Source organism: Stylophora pistillata, chromosome 2 (assembly GCF_964205215.1).
Source record: "Stylophora pistillata chromosome 2, jaStyPist1.2, whole genome shotgun sequence".
NCBI lineage: Eukaryota > Metazoa > Cnidaria > Anthozoa > Scleractinia > Pocilloporidae > Stylophora > Stylophora pistillata.
Genome location: NC_142520.1, coordinates 32,629,069 through 32,647,601, shown reverse-complemented (window position 1 = coordinate 32,647,601; position 18,533 = coordinate 32,629,069). Strand labels below are relative to the sequence as shown.

Below are 18,533 nucleotides of genomic sequence, written 5' to 3'. Positions count from 1 at the left end.
GAACGCGAAATTCCCGAGGAAGACCGGCAGATGAAAACAGAACTCCTCCGTCAAGCCGCAGAAATGGACCAAGACTTACGTGACAAGCGCCCCCAAACCAAAGCAACTTACGCCGAAGACCTAGATGAGGATTTCAGGATGCTGAACATACCCTACAAGAGCATAACAATGACCCTTGCATGGATGAAACCCCAATCGAAAACCATAAAGACCCTCCCAAACTAGGCGGCAAACATAAATTTATCGCCTCATCCGAAGATGACACTGTTTTACCCAGACGTCGCCGAGCTAAACCCAAACCAAATGTCAATACCACCAGAGCCACCAAGAGCGCAAACAATAAGTCCACACATGATGGAACGAATCAGGAACACTCTAAGTAAGAATAACTTTCACCATGAAACAATTTAAACCAGGTTTGCTCTTTTTTTTTATTAGTTTCTACATTCATATTAGCCATATTTATGCCCACGGCCTCTGCTCGGCCAATTGCAGAAAGGCTGCTTTTAACTATTTTCAATGAAAACACTTGGATATTATTTTTCTACAACAAACTCACTGGACACATGACCTACAAACCACTATTGAACAAGACCGGAATGGAAAATTTAAATTTTCACACGGCAATGCAACCTCCTGAGATGTTGCAATTCTATTCAACCCCAAACTTGACATCACAATAGACCAAACTAAATGACACCCAAGGACGAATTACAACAGCCACAATTACTCTCGACAAACACACTTTCCACTTACTCAACATTTACGCCCCTCGCACCGACACAGAAAGAGCAATATTTTTCCAAAATCTTGAACCCTTTCTCTCGGATACTTATCCCAACACCCTTGGCAGTGATTTCAACTTCTTTACCAACATGAAACTTACAAGGGAGGCAGAAATCCACTCGCGAGCCAAACCGCAGCCACAAAACTTAATCCTTTCCTCATCAAAAATAACTTAATCTATATCTGGCGTCAACACCATCCCCACTCCTACACCTTCATGTGGGTTGGCAAAAATACCTCCGATAATTCACCGATACTTACCCCTATCAACAAATTCTACACCCCCAATCTATCTCCCACCTCATCGTTACCAGCAAAATACCACCCTATTCGCACTCTGATCACGATATGATTACCCTACAATTTGACCTTTCTCGCACCCCTCGGGGAAAAGGCTATTGGCACTTTAACAATACCCTTTTGGCATACTGCCTTCAATGATGATCTCATTGCTTTTTGGCAGACCTGGCTCACTAAAAAATCCGAATTCGATCACCTACCCACTTGGTGAAAAAAAAGCAAAATTCAATTTCAGAAAAATCACCATTTCCCATGCCTCTGAACTCAGGAAAATCTCAAACGCGCAACATTTAACACTTGAACAAAAATTAACTTATTGGAAAGCAAAAGCCACTTCCGGTGAGCCACATCACATAGAAAAATTTTTAACGGCAAAAAATGCACTTCAACTATTTGAGGAAGCAGAAATCAAAGGGCTTAAAAATCCGTATCAAGCCCTCTCTTCACCGAACCCGATCAGAATAGCTCTCAGTACTTCTATAATTTAGAGAAAACCAAACAAGCAATCCATCAAAAGCCTAACGAAAGACAATCTGGAAACCGTCACAGAGCCCGCCGATGTTTTTGCCAAGGTGCGAAGTTTTTGTAAAAACCTCTACACCACACAACCCATTGACCTAAACGCTCCAAAAAAAATTTTCGATATCAATACTCCTACCCTAAATCGAGAAGACCGAAACAAATGTGAACGTCTAATTACCATGGCCGGAATTACAAAAGCAATCAAAACAATGGAACTCAATGAATCACCTGGCCTTGATGGCTTAACAACTAATTTCTATTTACAGTTTTGGCACCTCTTAGCGCCGGAATTACCGCAATTCATAATTATGCCTACACTCATGGCAAATTCTCGCAACGTAGGGCCGTCATAAGCCTGATTTTCAAAAAAGGTGACCGGACCAGGCTCTCACAAGGAAGACCAATTTCCCTCCTTAACATGGATTATAAAATCGTAGCCAAAGCCCTCGCTAATCGTTTAACTTCTGTACTTCTCAACATTATTCACCCGACCCAAACCGTATCCATCCATCACGCAAAATCAATGATAATGCCAGCCTCATTCGTGACGCGCTACCATATGCAAATGAAATAAACACTCCACTCACCTTTATCTCGAACGATCAACTAAAACATTCTATTGCGTCTCCCACTCTTTCCTATTTGAATCCCTCGCTAAATTCGGTTTCGGGCCACACCTCATCCACTGGATAAAAACCCTCTACAACAACATTATGAGCAGTGCTAGAACCAATGGCTGGCTAAGCGCATTCATAACGCTACAACAGGACCTGAGACAAGGATGTCCATTGTCCGCCCCATTATACATCATCACAGCTGAAATAATGGCCACGCACATCCGACCCAATAAAAATATTCATGGCCTTTTGACACCAGGCTCAAACGAAGAAACAAAAATCTCCCAATACGTGGATGACACTTCCCTTAAAGGTGAATGTCCTTAAAGGTGAACGATTCGTATCTTAACGACGACCTGAGCATTGCCAATTGTATGAATTCTTATTTCTCATCGGTGTTTACTGTTGAGGATCACGAAAACTTTCCCGACCTTGAATATATTACAGATGAGAAATTATGTAACATCTTTTGTTCTGCCACGGAAGTTGAGAAATTGCTAAGAAATTTGAATATTTACAAGTCCCCCGGGCCCGACTACATATCACCTCGCATCCTAAGAGAATTTGCTCAAGTGTTGTCATCTCCACTGGCTTTATTTTTGAATACATCCTTCTCTCAAGGTCAACTACCAAGTATATGGAAGTCGGCCCACATCACTCCAGTCCATAAGAAAGGGAGCAAAAATCTCATGGAGAACTACCGCCAAATTTCACTGACTTGTATTGTTTGCAAGATTGCAGAAGCTGTGGTAAAGTCCCGTGTGGTCGACTTTTGGTCAGACCTCAACCTTTTTAATCCAGACCAATTTGCGTATCTAAGGGGTAAATCGACGTTGGCACAATTACTTACATGTTACAATGACTGGGTAAAGGCTAGGAATTGCTCGCAACAAACGGATATCATCTTCTTAGATCTCTCCAAGGCTTTCGACAGCGTGCCACACGAGCGCTTGCTGCTGAAACTACAACGGTATGGGATAGACGGCTCTCTACTACTGTGGATTAAAAATTTTTTGACGAATAGAAGGCAGCGTGTAGTGTTAAGGGGCAATTGTTCAGACTGGTCACCCGTGATTTCAGGTGTGCCTCAAGGAACAGTACTCGGCCCAATCCTATTCATTATTTATATAAATGATATTTCGGCAAACATTGCATCAACCGTGAAAATCTACGCTGATGATACTAAAATCTATTGCAAGATCATGGAGCCTGATAAGGATATACCAGCCTTACAGCTGGACTTGAACAAATTAAGCGATTGGGCTAACAAGTGGCAGTTGCGCTTTAATCCTGAAAAATGTGAAGTTATGCGTGTAACGCACAGTAGAGACAGATCCAAGCCTAGTTATTCCCTTGGTACGCAACTAAAATCTGTCGACAGCGCCAAGGACCTAGGGGTCACAATAAACTACGATCTATCTTGGGGTAAACACGTTTCCTACATAGTAAACAAGGCGAACAAAGTGTTGGGTATAATTAGGCGATCACTTGGAAACGATAATCGCTATGCGTTTTCCTGCCTCTTTAAGTCGTTAGTAAGACCTATACTCGAATATGCTGTCCCCGTCTGGAGCCCCTACCAAAAAAAGGATATCGAATCCTTGGAAAAAGTCCAAAGAAGGGCATCTCGGTTGGCATTAAAGCAAAAACGCGGAGAAATGAGCTATGAAGACCGCTGCCGCCTACTGAATTGGCAAACTTTGGAGAAACGAAGAGAGTTTTTATCTCTGATCCAGTGCTACAAGATAGTTCTGGAAATAGATAGTCTTCATTTTTCGGACTTACTAAATGTAATCGAACTAGAGCCAATCACGATTATAAGCTCTATGTAAAAATAGCTATCGTAAATTGCTACAAATTTTCTTTTTTTGTACGGATCGTTAATATGTGGAATAATTTGCATAAAGATATTGTACACGCAGGATCATTGACTTTATTTCGTAACAGACTAGAGAGTTACATGAATATTGATTGAGATGATGGTAAACAGTTTTTAATTATCTGTATATAATGTTTTGATCTTTTTATTCGGGGAATCTTTTATATAGGGTTAACCTCTAGAATATCCCCTTTCGAGAGATACTTTTACAATTTTTTATTTTCCTTTCTCTTGAATAAAGTATTGTATAGTATTGTATTGTATTGTATTCCCATCTTCTAACTGACGAAGAATCGATTCAAAAGGCTTTTGCGACCTTGAAACTATATGAACAAGTCTCTGCCGCTCGCGTTAATCAATCAAAATGTAAGGGACTCTGGGCTGGAGCCCTCAAAAACCGCATTGACCAACTGCTCACCTTTGAGTGGTACAATGACTACATCCCAGACAAAATCCTTAGACTCTACTTTGGCAATGTAGACTACAATAATCTCAACCTTCAATCCCGCCTTAAAAAAATTACCGTTACCGTCAATGTCTGGTTGTCACACAACCTCAGCCTTAACACTAAACTCAGCCCAACACATCGATCGCTCTATCCCCCCATTCCACTGCAAACTACTCCTAGCTTGGCTCAAACTCTCCCCCCATATCACAACCGAGGTAACACTCAACCTCCCGACTATTCTAGCCCAGCCAATTTACCTCAACCTCCGATTGCAATGTGCAGAACATACATTCTTCCTCGCCTATTGTATAAAAAGCGGAACCACAATTGCCTGACATATGCTACAAAGTCATCCCCGGTTTTCTGCATGCCGGGGCAGTCTGCAAACTTTTCTCGGACTCCCCCTGGAGCCAGATTGCCCGAGAATTCAACACTATAATCTCAGCCATCCCCCGTGAATGGCTACACCCTGTAACATCTACTATTGCGCCAACACCCCACCTAGGTCATGCTAACTGCTTTCACTATACCCCTCACTCAAATCTCCACCAAGGGCTTCTAAAAACTCCTTACGGCCACAGACCGGCCAACAATCCCTGGCCTACAATATTGGCTAAGAACTCTCAACCCCACCCTAAGATTTACCTCTGCTTTTTGGAAATCACTCCACAGCCCAATGCTTCCCAACAAATTCCGCGATACCACCTGGACAATAGTTCACCGAGTCCTCCCACACGCCCTTTCCCTATAGCACATCGGCATCCACCCTCCATACACTGCCCCAAGTGCCATGATACCAAAATGCTAGACCACCTCCTCCTACACTGTCCCGCTCTTAAACTCTTCTGGACGAAAATTACTAAGAATGTGACCAACATATCAAATGACCACATCACCCAACACAAACTTAGGCCCTCTTCGGTGGACGAGAACCAGTGCTTTCCCAGTGGTATAGCTGTAGACATGAGAAAAGAGCGTAAATTTGGCTGGTTATCGGTTAGGTTTTATCTGTACTAGTCCTACTTTCGTTACTCTAACCCCTAACCACAACACCATTACCCTAACCCCAAAATCGTTACCCTAACCCTAAATTCGGTAGTCTAGCCCAACACATTACCTACACCCTAACCCTAACGTCATCACCTAGATCCCACACACACCTTGAGAAGCGTACATTTCAGGCAATATATCCTGTGGTGGGTTCTAGAGATATATGAAGTTTGGTAGATATCCTAAAGAGCACCCTCTTGGTACTTAGTTGTATATGGCTGGCATCTTGAAGTTACACTCACAAGATCACCAACCGAACCAATCAGCCACTGGGTCCATCTGTGGGACTCACAAGGGCTTCTAGGGGCGACCTGCTACTATCCACCACATACTGTGGGAAGGATCACTCTACCACCCCCTTCAATGAGGGTATTGGTGGGTATCGCTTCTCGGCCTTTTGGCTAATGCACCTGTCAATTGAAACCCCCACCCCCCCACCCCGGGGAAGTATGGGGCATTGATGGGGGTAACTACGGGTTTTGGCACTTTTTTGTGTCCGAGGGGGTGGGGGATTTGTTGTTTTTTGTTGCATCAGTTTTGCCCGTGGGGTGGGGGATTAGTAAGGTTTAGACATTCGTGGACGAGCGAGGACTGAGGCGAGTGAGTCGCACCCATGTGCTTTAGGCGGATTCAAGATGGACGACATTAAGGTATTGTGTTGATTTATATTTTTTTCTAATTAAACTGAGAGCTCAAGAGTTATTTATTATAGTTTTGAAATCGATAAAGATGAAGTAAATATTCTAAAGATGGATGGTATGTTTTTTGCATCGATTTTCAGTGGATATTTCAATGATATTTGCTTGTTCGAAGTCGAGCGCCGATTTCATGTTTTAATAATATTCCAACTCATTATCAGTTGAATTGTTATTGTTTTATTGAGCTTTGGGTCTTGATATTCGACTAGCGAGGACACACACGGCCAAATAGCCTTTCCAATCATTTTACTTTTTTAATTTCTTTGCTTAATATAAAAGCTCTTTTAACTTTTCTTTGAGTTTGAATTGCTGATTCTCGACCCCCGCGCAATGAACTCAAGCAAATAGTAAATTACAAAAAAGAATTCAATTCCATCGGTTTTCCACTGCAGTATTTTTTATCCCACTCTGTAAAACAAAGGTCACAGTGTTTGTGGAGATGATGATTTCGAGTTATTTTTTATTAAAGTTTCAATGTCACACTGAACATGTGCCTAGAAACTCGCTGACGAAAACTCAAAACTATTAGCTTGCAATTGAGAAGCTTTCAGTCAGTTTCAATTGATATTCCGTTATATCCCACCTTATCTTTCAACAATGTCTTTTCTTTTGTATGAACAGATTCTCGTAGAGTTTGGAGTCTCCAAAAAAGTGCTGACCAGCTCTGGAGAGCACCATGAAGTAATCAATGTTATTAAAACTGCTTTTAATATCAAAGAAGAGATTTTTCTACAAAAGTTTGACCAGGATTGGCAGGAGTACATTGATTTTCCAGAAGGAAAGTTTGAAAACAAAGCAAGAGTAAAGGTTATATTGAAGGTGAGTTGTTTTTCATCTTTTTCTTTTAAGAAATTATTTTTTGCTTTGTTCTTATACTTAATTGGCTTTTTAATTTAGCACTCGAATTTATTAAAACGCCTGAGTAATTTAGTATGTGTAAGAAAAATCTTCTTTTGTCTAAAAAGATTAAACTAGATATTTTCTTTATCAAAAGCCAAATAAAGAGGTTCCAGACACCCCAGCAACAGCAACACCAAGCAGCACATGTACTATATCAACAACAGGTCAGTAGTAATTTATTTATACTCTCAAGCTAATTTGAAGATATATTAATTAAACAAGTTGCTACTGTGATAATGAAATAAATAGACAGAGAGACAGCAAGAACAAACCAGTATTTTGCTTACATGTTTTGCCTATGTTCTTTTCAGCAGGTAATCCCTTAAGACAAGAGGCACAGGTGCAGGCTACTCTTCTAATCAACAATGGGAAAATCCAAGTTGGCCCAAAAGCCAAGGTTTGTGATATTAGTAATTATGATCAAATTAAATGTCTTGGGTCATTTTATAGTATTGTCAGACCCATGATGATGAATAATCCTTAGCTTGAAAAAGAAAACAATCCCTACGAGCAAGAGCCACTACAGTAAACACCCGCATATAAGAACACATGAATTAAGAACATCAGGCTGAAATTTTGCAAATAAAGCACCATTTTTATAAGAACAAAATCAGCCTGGAAATATAAAATGTTCTTATAAAGTGGATAAGACAGTAAAAAATTCTGATCACACAGAGGCCTGCTGCCAGACAACCACAGCTCATCAGCTGTGATGCTGCTTTGCATTTTCTTTTAGCTTTTTTCCCTTCAAAATAATCTACGTAGTTTATACTTGAAGGGAGACTTACAGTACTGTGCTATTCTTAATACACCTCGATTTCAACAACAAAATTTAAGAACAATTTAAGAACACCTTCAGGCTGATTTTTCACTAAACTCCCGATAAATAAGAACCTGATCAGCCTGACCTCCAAAATCATGTGTTCTTATATGCGGGTGTTTACTGTATTGAATTAAGCATGTCAAGTCACATATTGATGTAATGTGAAAGTGTTATTCATATTAAGCTACTTTTTTTCATGTGAAAATGGCAAAACTTGAATTCGAAAAGTCCCGCCTGAACTTTTCAAGGTTAGAGCTTGAATTTAATTCTGCTGTTAACATAAAGATATTAATTATTTTTTTAGCTTCATTGCACTGGCACTGTTATTTTATTAAAAATAGACCATTTCTTGTAGGTTTTCGTTGCTATAAATGTGTTTTTGCACTCTTGAATATTTGAGTAATTATCGTGACAGGGCCCCATTAATTGAAATTTCAGAATGAACAGAATGTGGAGAATAACAGCATGATCAATGTCAAATTGGATCCAGAAAAGATTAAAACTGAGAGTGTTATCTTCAAGGGTGGTACCCTGTCAACATATCAAAGTGCAATGAATCAAGCCTCCCAAAAGCTTTGCCTTGATGATCCAACTTTAATCAATGATCGAGGAAGACTGATTGAACAAGCACGTGAGCAGGTCCATGATGATGGGTATCAGTATAAAAAGAAAAATTCCCGCTCAAAGGCGTTTGGTAAAGTTGCCAACCCAGATTCAGGATCAGAACCTAAGAAGCCAAAGTGGTCCCAGGAAATGCGAAGTAAAAGGCTTGCTGAAATAGAAGAAGACCTTCAAGGATTGGATTCCCAGATGAGATTTTTAGAAAGATCTAGAGAAAAGTACTCAGCCACTCAACAATATGAGCATGCTGCTGAGAAATGTAAAGAAATAGCTTCTATAAGGGAGAGGAAGAGGAAGCTACAAGCAGAAACCACTCAGCTCCAAAAACTTGATGTTAAGTCAAAGAAGTAACAAAAGAAGAAGAAGAAGACGAGTACAAATCAGGCTCAGGAACCAGACTTGAAGCAAACCAAGCTTTTTCATGGTGTGGCGAATCAATCAGTAGGTGATAAGAATAGTAATGAAGGTATCACAGAGAAAAGCAGTGTTAAAGATCATTCCAAGGATTGCACAGAATATCCTCTACAAGACGAAGGAGACAACAGTGTTCATGAAACCATGGAAGATGATACCTCAGATGGAAAAGGTCCCAATAAGCAGCAGGTGGAAGTGGAAGGAAATGCTGATGAGATGCAAGAAGGTGACACATCCGTTCATTTTTTGTGTCAGGGCCTGAGACCTCAAACCAAAATGAAAAACTGAAGGTGTATATGGATTTTTAAGCAGGAGGAATAAAAAACTTTAAAATATCTGAGGGCATTTATGTTTCACCAATACCTGAAGTGTTCAGTTTAGAAGACTTTATTACTGTCAGGCCTTTGTTTTGTCACTGGAAGCATGCTTCGCCTTCATTATGCAAAGAGTGTGCAACATTGATTGACTTTGGCAAGCATATCCTTGGTGAATGTGTTGTTGAACTGGTCTCCTCTTATAAACGTTACTTTCCGTTAGTTAAATACAAAGCAGAACAGGCTGTTAGAAAATTGTTACAAATGCCTGTGACTATTGTTCAAATGACTTTAAATGGACCCGGGTCACAGAGATTATATGTTCTAGAAACATTGCAAGGCGTTGATATCTGTAGGGTTATTAATATGGCTGAGAAATGTTTCCAAGGAAAGACATGTTTTCAGTCTGGGATGTCAAGGGAGGTGTTGAAAGACTTGTGTACTTTGGCAAGTTCAGAATCTGATAGACTTCTCATAAAGTACGCATGCTGTAAAGGGCAAAACCTATCAAAGAACAAGGCAAGAAATTTGTATGGTTTCAGTGACTTCCATAAGCAAGAATCTAGAATTAATATTACTTTAGAAGAGTTTAAAGAAATAAGAGATGCAGTTGACACCCTTGCAAAAGTTCAAGATAAAGCTGTCTCAGAAGGATTTGGACTCACATATTCAGATGATGACAGTGCAGTGGACCAACTGTCTAGTTCAGAAGGAACAGACTGTGAATGGATATCAGAAGATGAGAAGAACAAGGGACCTGTGAAGTTCCAAACTGCTTCTGCAGATGTTAATCTTGCTGTTACAAACAAGTCTCAGGACAAGTCTCAACAACCTAGACCAGCTGCAGATCCTGATGTCCCTTTAGAAAAGAATAGAACACTTGTATCACCTGTGCCTTCAATGGATCACCTTCTACTAATGCTCAGAGACAACACACTCAATTGGTTTGCCTTTGTGGCAGAGCTACGGATGTTACTGCGAAATTACTCCGAAGAGACTTTGGTATATGCATTGACTGAGTTCAGTGACCATCTTGAGAATATGGATTTGACAGTTGAAGAGAAAGAGAGTGTGGAGATGTCAAGACAAGCCTACCTTGAATATGAGAGACAGAAAGCAATGGGAGATGATGCATGGGTGAGTGAGAGTGACTCAGACACTATTGATCCTGATAGTGTTGTGACTTATAACCTGAATGAACAAGTTAAGAATCAAAGGCAGAAAATAAAGAGAAAAGAAAAACGACAGCTTGCACGTTTAAAAGCAGAGAGGCGGCTTCTGAAACGCAAGGTACCCAAACGTGTCTCACAAATTGTGAACAAGTTTCCGAACATAGGAAAGGATATAGAAGAATTTGTCAGATCCAATAAAGTAGGTGCAGATGCATGGAGGCGCACCGGGGTACTAACATTTGATGGTAATATCAAAAAAGGCCCAAAAGTCACCTTTCACAGAATACAAAAACACTTGCAGGAAAAGTATCAAACAAAGATTAGTTATGGAACTGTGGAACAGCTCTGCACTGTAAAAAACAAGCACAGGATATCAGCAAAAAGGTATAAAGGGGTAGCCAAAATCACATGCAGAAGATCAAGGAAAGGCTTTTCTGTCCGGATGAACCCAGATGGACATTGGAATAATGCTGTGTACCGAGGACTAGATAAATTACAGCTAAAGGATGGACTTGATAAGGTGGTACTTAACAGGGATGATGCTGCAGGTTTCCGGTTGGACACAACGTACACTCACAAACAGCACAAGGGAGTGCAGTTAGCCAATGAGCCAGATTTGACTACACGAACTGATTTTGTTAATAGCTATCCAGCCCAGCTACAAACATCATCATATCTGTTTATGGAAACAGAAACAACTCCTAAGAGGTATGTTGGGATTGTGAAGCCCCCTGTTATATATGAAAAGTCCCCTTCGCAACACATGGCTGATCTTCAAATGATCAAAGACAAAGAAGAACTCTCTTCTGTTTTCCAACTCCCGGATGGTTCCCCTAAAAGTGCCTGGTGTGTAAGAGTTGATGGTGCTGGAGACGAAGGACCAGGACATAAAGAAGTTGCCTTTTTATGGGCAGAGAAACATCTTATGGAAAATCACTATTTTACATGTGTAACATCCAGACACTCAGGAGGGTCATATCTGAATGCTGTTGAACTAATGAATGGCTGTCTTGCTGTTGCCCATTCTAACTTGTTTATCCCATCTACACTTGGAGGGGCAGTTAACACAGCTACAGGCTTTAATGAAACACAGTTAAAACAAAACTTGGACCTTGCAAGTGATGTTTATATTTCAAGAGTCCAAGGGGCACCCTGCGGTGAAGCAAAGATACAGCTTTTTAAGGGAGCATGTGACGAAGCTGCAAAAACCCTGGTAGATAGAAGAAACTTGCTGCTTGTGTACCTATCAGGAAAAAAAGAAGAAAAGGAAGACTTGAAGAAAAAAAATCCACAACTCCATGACCACTTTGAGAGTGTTTCCACAGTCCTTAAACACCATAAACATACCCAGCTTCCCTCAAAGTACTTCCTCGCACTAAGCTTGTGCCATAAACCAGAATGCCCACACAAAAGGTGTCAAGAAGGGAAAGGGACAACTTATAGCTGGTACAAAGGAGGCCCTCTTACAACATACTTCCCCCTACCCGTACAAGATTTGTCAAAACCCTGGGGGTCAGAGTGCACCAAATGCAAAGGAAGATGCAACGGACACTTTCTTGGACCCGAGGAAGCATATGAGAAAGTCCAAAAAGAGGAAGGGGTGGTTCACCTTAATCCACCAAGCACTGTGCTGCAAAAGGCATACAACGATGGTGTCAAGGCTAATTGCAATCTAAATCAGATTCTGGAAGGTGCAGAGGACCTTGCGAAAAAGACCTGCCTTTCTCTAGATGAAACTACAATGTGGCTAAAACACCTGGATGATGTGCGATCAAGAAGACGGCAAGGGGCCCAAAAGGCTGCCGAAACGAGGGCAGCAAAAAAAGGTAATAGGTTCAATTTGAAGTTCCTTGATGTTAAACAAGAGAGATACTAAACATATATATTGTTGCAGTTGCAGAAAAATCACAGGCCACAACTAGAGGTAGTGAGAGACAAAGGGAAATGGACTCTTCAGACTCGTCATCAGAAATCTGTGAAGATGCATCAGCCTTTTCTTCTTATGATGGTAGGTTTGATATGACTAAAAAATCTTCATCAATTAATATAAAGCTGTCTCCTGTTAATACTTAATGAGGATACAACTAACAGTTTTGGTCTCATTTTAAAATGCAGAATCATCAGATGATCATGACATCTTATGCATCTGTGGAAAGCCAAATATGACAGAGGACATGATTGGGTGCGACGGGAAAAATTGCAAAATCAAATGGTTTCACTTTTCCTGTGCGGGACTAACTAAGGAGAACGTGCCAGAGGGAGAGTGGCTGTGTGGGGCATGCAGCACTCAGAGCAGGGTCTGAAGGTTGGTTGGGACATTATTTAACATGGTTTGTCCCAGGGGTGGGGGAATTTTTTCACTTTACTTGGGGTTTAGAAAGAAAACAGGGCCCCTATATATGGGGCATTATCACACTTTTTTTCTACTCCAAGGCTAATGCCCCATACTTCCCCGGGGTGGGGGGGGTGGGGGTTTCAATTGACAGGTGCATAAGATCAAGTGTAAAAGCCAAAAGCCAGAAGCCAGAATATTTTCATCCTTGCTTGTTTCGCTAGTTCCTAGTTTTTTTTCGAAGTTTATATATATTCTACTAGCAGTCACAGGGAAACTCTACATCCATTAGCATAGTCGTGGTGAGTATTGCGGTTTGTGTTTTTCCAACACAAAGCTATATTCGCCTTTGTCACGGTATCGCCATCTTGAAAATGACGTAATGCTTTTTGGCATGAAAACGAGGTCACGCGTGGTTCTTGACACACTGAACACTCGAGCGATCATGCCGAACAAAGATCACTGTTGTGTTCCTAAGTGCAATAACAATAGATCAAAAGTGCAGTCTAATATAACCTTTCATCAATTCCCGAAAGACAAAGACTTAAGAAGACAGTGGATTATAAAAATTAAGCGTGATGTCGGCCGGTCCTTCAAGGTAAATGGCCTTTTATATATCATAGTTCAGTTTAGCGTCGTTTCAGCGTTGTTTATATAGCAAACCTTATATTTTTTCCGATATCTTTCAGATAACCAACAGTACAAGAGTTTGCTCTGATCATTTTAAACCCACAGATATAAAAAAAACGCTAACAGGAAAAAGTGTACTCGTTAATGGTGCTGTACCATCCGTTTTTGAATGGACAACTTTATCAAAGAAACGAAAGTCACCAACGAAACGCGAATGCACAACACGTACTAACACAACCGAGATTGATGTCGTGGATAATATACAGCCAATCTCCTCTACAGGTATTTATTTTTTATGAAATCGTACTTTAGGCCCGCCCTAAATATTTCTAAACATGTTATTTTCTACATTCCCACAGTCGAAATTGGGCCCATCGAAGATTCAAGCGTAGACGAAAATGTCATCGATACTAGCAGCCACATGGAGGACTCCACCGTAACTACTGACACCACAATCATAACACCTACTGTCAACCTACATGATTATTTATTTACTGAACCCGAAAAGCCTGTAGAAGAGCTACTTGAGGCAGCGCAAGCTCGTATCGAACAATTAGAACAGCTGCTTTCAAAAAAATCTTTTTACAGACAACTGAAAGGGATGTCAGACAAACGCGTTAGATTCCATACTGGCTTTTCGTCATTTGCTATTTTTGTGAGTACCTTCAATGCCCTTAGACCCACAGCTGAAAGTATGTTTTCATGGTCCCAAGTACAGAGAGCACGAGCAAAAAGTGGGAAAGATATAAGTAACATGAGAGACACTCTCAAGACATGCAAACTTAGCTTATTTGATCAGTTTTATTTATGCATTACTAAGCTGAGGCTGGGTACTTTTAATGAGAAACTAGCCAGTGAATTTGATATTTCTATTTCAACTGTGAGTAGAGTTTTTATTTCTTGGGTTAACTTTCTCTATTTTGTTTTGGGAACCATTCCTATATAGCCCTCTCGGGCAAAAATTGACAAACATATGCCTAAGTGTTTTAAATTGTTATATCCTAAATGCCGTGGTATTATTGATGCCTCAGAGATAAAGGTACAAGCACCATCTAGTATGGTTTTGAATAGCAATTGCTATTCATCATATAAGAGCCACACAACTTACAAAGGCAATGTTGTAATATCTCCATCTGGGGAAATTATTCATGTAAGTTCTCTTTTTGAAGGAAGTATTTCTGACAAGGAGCTTGTTAAGCAATCAGGTTTGTTGAATTTACTTGAGCCAGGTGATCAAATAATGGCTGATAAAGGATTTACTATAGAGGATCTATTAAAGCCAATAGGTTGTGGAGTAGCAATGCCTGCCTTTTTGTCAAGTAAGGGTCAATTTTCAAAGAAAGAACTTTCAACCAGTAAACAGATACATAATTTAAGAGTCCATGTGGAAAGGGCCATAAGAAGGGTGAAAGAGTTTCACTATTTTGATAAAGTTATACCTCTTACAGTAGCTGGCAGCATTAATCAAATATGGACAGTGGCATGTCTTATTACCAATTTCCAGGGGCCTTTGTTGCATGAAAAGCAATATATCTAAATATGTATACAATTGTTGTAAAATAGATGGAAGAGTAAGCATCATTTAAAGTAAAGTATGTAAGGATCTGTAATACAAATAGTACTAACAACTTTTAACAACTAAGAGTTAGTTGACATTGAGTGAGGGTACACTACGTATTAGGTCCAACCTAGGTAAGAACTATGCCATCTGTTAACATGTGATGTGGAAGGGTGAATAGTAGGGTGGCCCTATCCCCTAGGGGCACCCTTTTCGTATGTACATGGCATATTGGTTAGGCATTAAAATAAACAGTAAAATCAGTAAAAATTATATTGTTAGTACTATTTTTGTTTTACAGATTCAATGCAAGCTTTCAAACTAGCTTTTTGGAAAAAAAATTATGAATTTAATAACTTTACATTTATTCACAAATTTCATTATTGCCAAATATTATAAAAATGCCCTTTTGGGGTTTAAATACAAAACCTGTTGAAGTCATTCATGTATTTTTATTTATCATGTTTGTACAGAATGTTCTGTTTAATAACAGTAAAAAACTATTAAATGGCTTGAAATACACCCAACTTAGTCACAGTATTTGAATGCATGATAAACAATGAAATATGTACAGCTGTTTGTAAAAATTATGGCGCTTACAATATATTACAGACATATAGGCTTAAATGAAACTGAATTATCATAAGTATTGTATTTTTGGAAAAAATACAAAAACTATTAAATTACCAATCATGAACCCAATGTTTTTAAATTTGTGGCAATAATTTCTGCAAACAGCTGTGTAATGATAATTACTAGAACAAGTTCTGAGTCTAATTAGGTTTGACTTGTAATATTTTAACATTTTAAGAATGCTGATTCAAATGTCTTTACTCCACTTCCCACCAAACTTTGTCACACACAATTAGCTTGTTACTTAGGCACGAAGTTATTTTGTATAAGAGACATACAATAAATTATTGAACACATGTATTCAGGTGATAATCAAAAAAAAATAAATTCAGTTTGTCCAGCATTTCAGAAAAGAGAAGTTCATCAAAATATACTCGTTCACAGTGAAATTCGTCCTCGCAGTAAACAAAGAAATCGCACCACTGACTTCCTGTTAAACCAAGGCATCCCATAACTTGATAATAATACTTGTGTGTCTTCTTCAATGAATATGACCCATTTCGTTCATTAAACTTTAAATACTGAAGGTTATCCAGATGACTTGCTGGAGAGCACTTTATTTCTATCAGGCCCCATGGATGTTGTTCAGTGTCGTCAAACACTCTTCTGTCTGGGCTACAGCCTAGGTGTGGGAGACATGGGTTTATAAGAAAACCTACTAGGTGAGTGTCTCTGCCAAACTGTGTTTTGTACATATCAGCAGCTACCCCCTCATTTTGTATCCCATATTTCATGGCTGCAGTTTGGATTACTTTTCCCTTTAGTAAACGCGTAGAAAGGATTTCATGGTCTTTTCTTCTTGAGCATATATCTTTGAAATTTGAAGCTGTAAGCCTAAACTTCCTTAGTTCATGCCATGCTGTTGTAGTTGACTGTTCCCTTGTCTCCATTTCAAAGTCAATAGACTGTTGACCTGATATTGCAAGGGAGCTGAAGAAAAGGTCTTGTTTTTCATTGAGCACTGTATCTGGATAGCTTAAAGATGGAAAGTTGAATGCAGGTAGCTGTATGTTAATATTGCTCTTAACTTTCAATGGCTGTTGATAGCTTATGACACAGCCTTTTGGCACCTTTCCAAAGGCCGAGTCTACTAAAATTGGAGGCTCACTTTGTTCATCTTCCCATATTCTCATAAATCCAGGTTCATTGTTGAGATTTTCAAACTGTGGCGACAGCACACTAGTCAAGTCAAGGCTACTTAATGATTGCTGGAAGGGTTTGTAGATCGTGCTTGCCACACCACACACCTTTCTCTTCTTTTTAGGTTCATGCAATTTATCTTTTGGCTTTGACTTTTGTATAATCAAATCTGTCACTGGCCTTGCTTTAATGCCCTCTTTACGACTGGGGATATGCCATCTCTGCAAAAAAATAATATACAAATATACTATATGAATTCAAAATTGCTTATTGTGTTATGTTTAAAAACAGCAGTGTGATTAAAAGGAGTTTTTAAGGAAAAATATTGCTAAGATACAGTCAAATCTCTATACATTAATGACTGTTTTTTCTTATTGTTTATCATCAAATCTATTATTATTATTATTAAATTTTACCTGTGCCTTTGATGTTTTAGAAACCATTGGCGGGACACTTTTTAAGCCTAATAGCTGGAAATGGGCAAGAGTATAGAGCAATCCAAGAACATGATGGCAAAGACCTTGTCCAGCAGCACAACTACACATATACTTGTTGATGCTAGCCTCAATAGAGGAGCTCTCGAACACAACAGACAACTTGTGAGGATCTTCGTTCTTTTTCATACTTCTGAAGCATTTAGCCCGAGCCACTACTCCTGAATCCTCTTCCTTGCAAAGTTTTACTGTTAAAAACCGAGAAAAAAGAGTTAAAACTCAAAACACTGAGCACAGAAACAAAACATTGGAAAGACAGTCAAACAAAGAAAGCTACCACGAGGTCAACGAGGCTCACCTTCAATATCGTGAATACATTCTTCGTGAAAGAATTTATATCCTCTTGTTACAGTGGCTTTGATCGGTAGGTTCTTCTCAGCAAAATCCTCAACAAAAGAGTTTGTAACTTTGGGTATTTTTGTTATATTTTTGTGCCAAAATTCGAGTTCAACGCTATCGCTACTAGTCGCCATTTTGTTTGTGAACTTACCACGCGTGGCCTCGACCTCATGTAAAATATTCAATGACGTAATCCAAGATGGCGGGCCGTGACAAAGGCGAATTCGCTCAAAATCGCTAAATTGCTTCCCGACTTTGGAGAGAAAATTACGGGCATTGACTCTCAATTCGGAGGCAGATGTTTTGACATCACCCTTGCTACCGCCGCTGATGCGGCTACACTTGCTATAGCCAGTTACGATTACGGCTAAGAGCGAAAACCTCAGAGACTGCTGGGCACAAAATGTGTCCATGTGTCAGTTTTCATTTCAGTGGAGTTCCCCGACGACGATCTAATGACAATTTTGAGCTCATACTGTAAGCTAAAAACGAAAGACCTTCACCGTTTCTAATCCCTGGAGGAAACAGGGACATTTCCAAACGCCTCGTCGTTGCGAAAATAGAAATAGCGTTCGAGTACTCTGGACAGCCCACAACGTGTTACCGCTGTCAATCAATGGAGCACGTGGTGAATAACTCCCCTAAAAATCGCCGAGCATCAGCACCCCCACCCCCCAAACCCGCTCAACAAACCGAGCCTACACCCAAAGAAGGCCACGACCTAGCAACAGCGGAAGAAATGCCGGCGCACCCGATTCCCAGCGACTGGGGAACACACAGGTAAGACCTTTTTTTCTCCGCCCAGCTACACGCAGGCCGCTTCCTTCTCACTGGACGACTCAGCCATGTTCACCACTAACACC

The 18,533-nt window shown here is 39.9% G+C and overlaps 5 protein-coding genes across 5 annotated transcripts in view; 3 read left to right on the top strand and 2 right to left on the bottom strand.

Annotated features, from left to right (window-relative positions):
- Positions 1–4,172: 4,172 nt before the first annotated feature.
- Positions 4,173–18,533, bottom strand: part of LOC148738388 (uncharacterized) — an 88,773-nt gene continuing 74,412 nt past the window's right edge. Inside the window, exon 3 of the mRNA XM_088750922.1 lies at positions 4,173–5,507. Coding sequence (XP_088607048.1) covers positions 5,194–5,507 — 314 coding nt within the window. The 3' untranslated portion in view covers positions 4,173–5,193. The remainder of the gene's footprint in view (positions 5,508–18,533) is intronic.
- Positions 6,040–8,995, top strand: LOC111339640 (uncharacterized). The gene is made up of 5 exons (XM_088747866.1): positions 6,040–6,252; positions 6,922–7,119; positions 7,295–7,364; positions 7,512–7,597; positions 8,462–8,995. The coding sequence occupies exons 1-5, from the start codon at positions 6,238–6,240 to the stop codon at positions 8,993–8,995; spliced, it is 903 nt and encodes a 300-aa protein (XP_088603992.1). The 5' UTR covers positions 6,040–6,237.
- On the top strand, positions 9,203–12,993 carry LOC111321513 (uncharacterized). Its single transcript, XM_088747865.1, has 4 exons — positions 9,203–9,284; positions 9,371–12,370; positions 12,439–12,552; positions 12,660–12,993. Exons 1-4 carry the CDS (start codon positions 9,203–9,205, stop codon positions 12,845–12,847), a joined length of 3,384 nt encoding a protein of 1,127 aa, XP_088603991.1. The 3' UTR covers positions 12,848–12,993.
- Positions 13,211–15,586, top strand: LOC111332884 (uncharacterized). The gene is given in 4 exon segments (XM_088749136.1): positions 13,211–13,474; positions 13,566–13,788; positions 13,866–14,668; positions 14,670–15,586. Coding segments are annotated over 4 exon segments (1,293 nt in total). The 5' UTR covers positions 13,211–13,258; the 3' UTR covers positions 14,721–15,586.
- LOC148738399 (uncharacterized) lies at positions 15,497–17,962 on the bottom strand. The gene is made up of 3 exons (XM_088749135.1): positions 17,630–17,962; positions 17,254–17,519; positions 15,497–17,058 (listed from the first exon to the last, which is right to left on the bottom strand). The coding sequence occupies exons 1-3, from the start codon at positions 17,802–17,804 to the stop codon at positions 15,982–15,984; spliced, it is 1,518 nt and encodes a 505-aa protein (XP_088605261.1). The 5' UTR covers positions 17,805–17,962; the 3' UTR covers positions 15,497–15,981.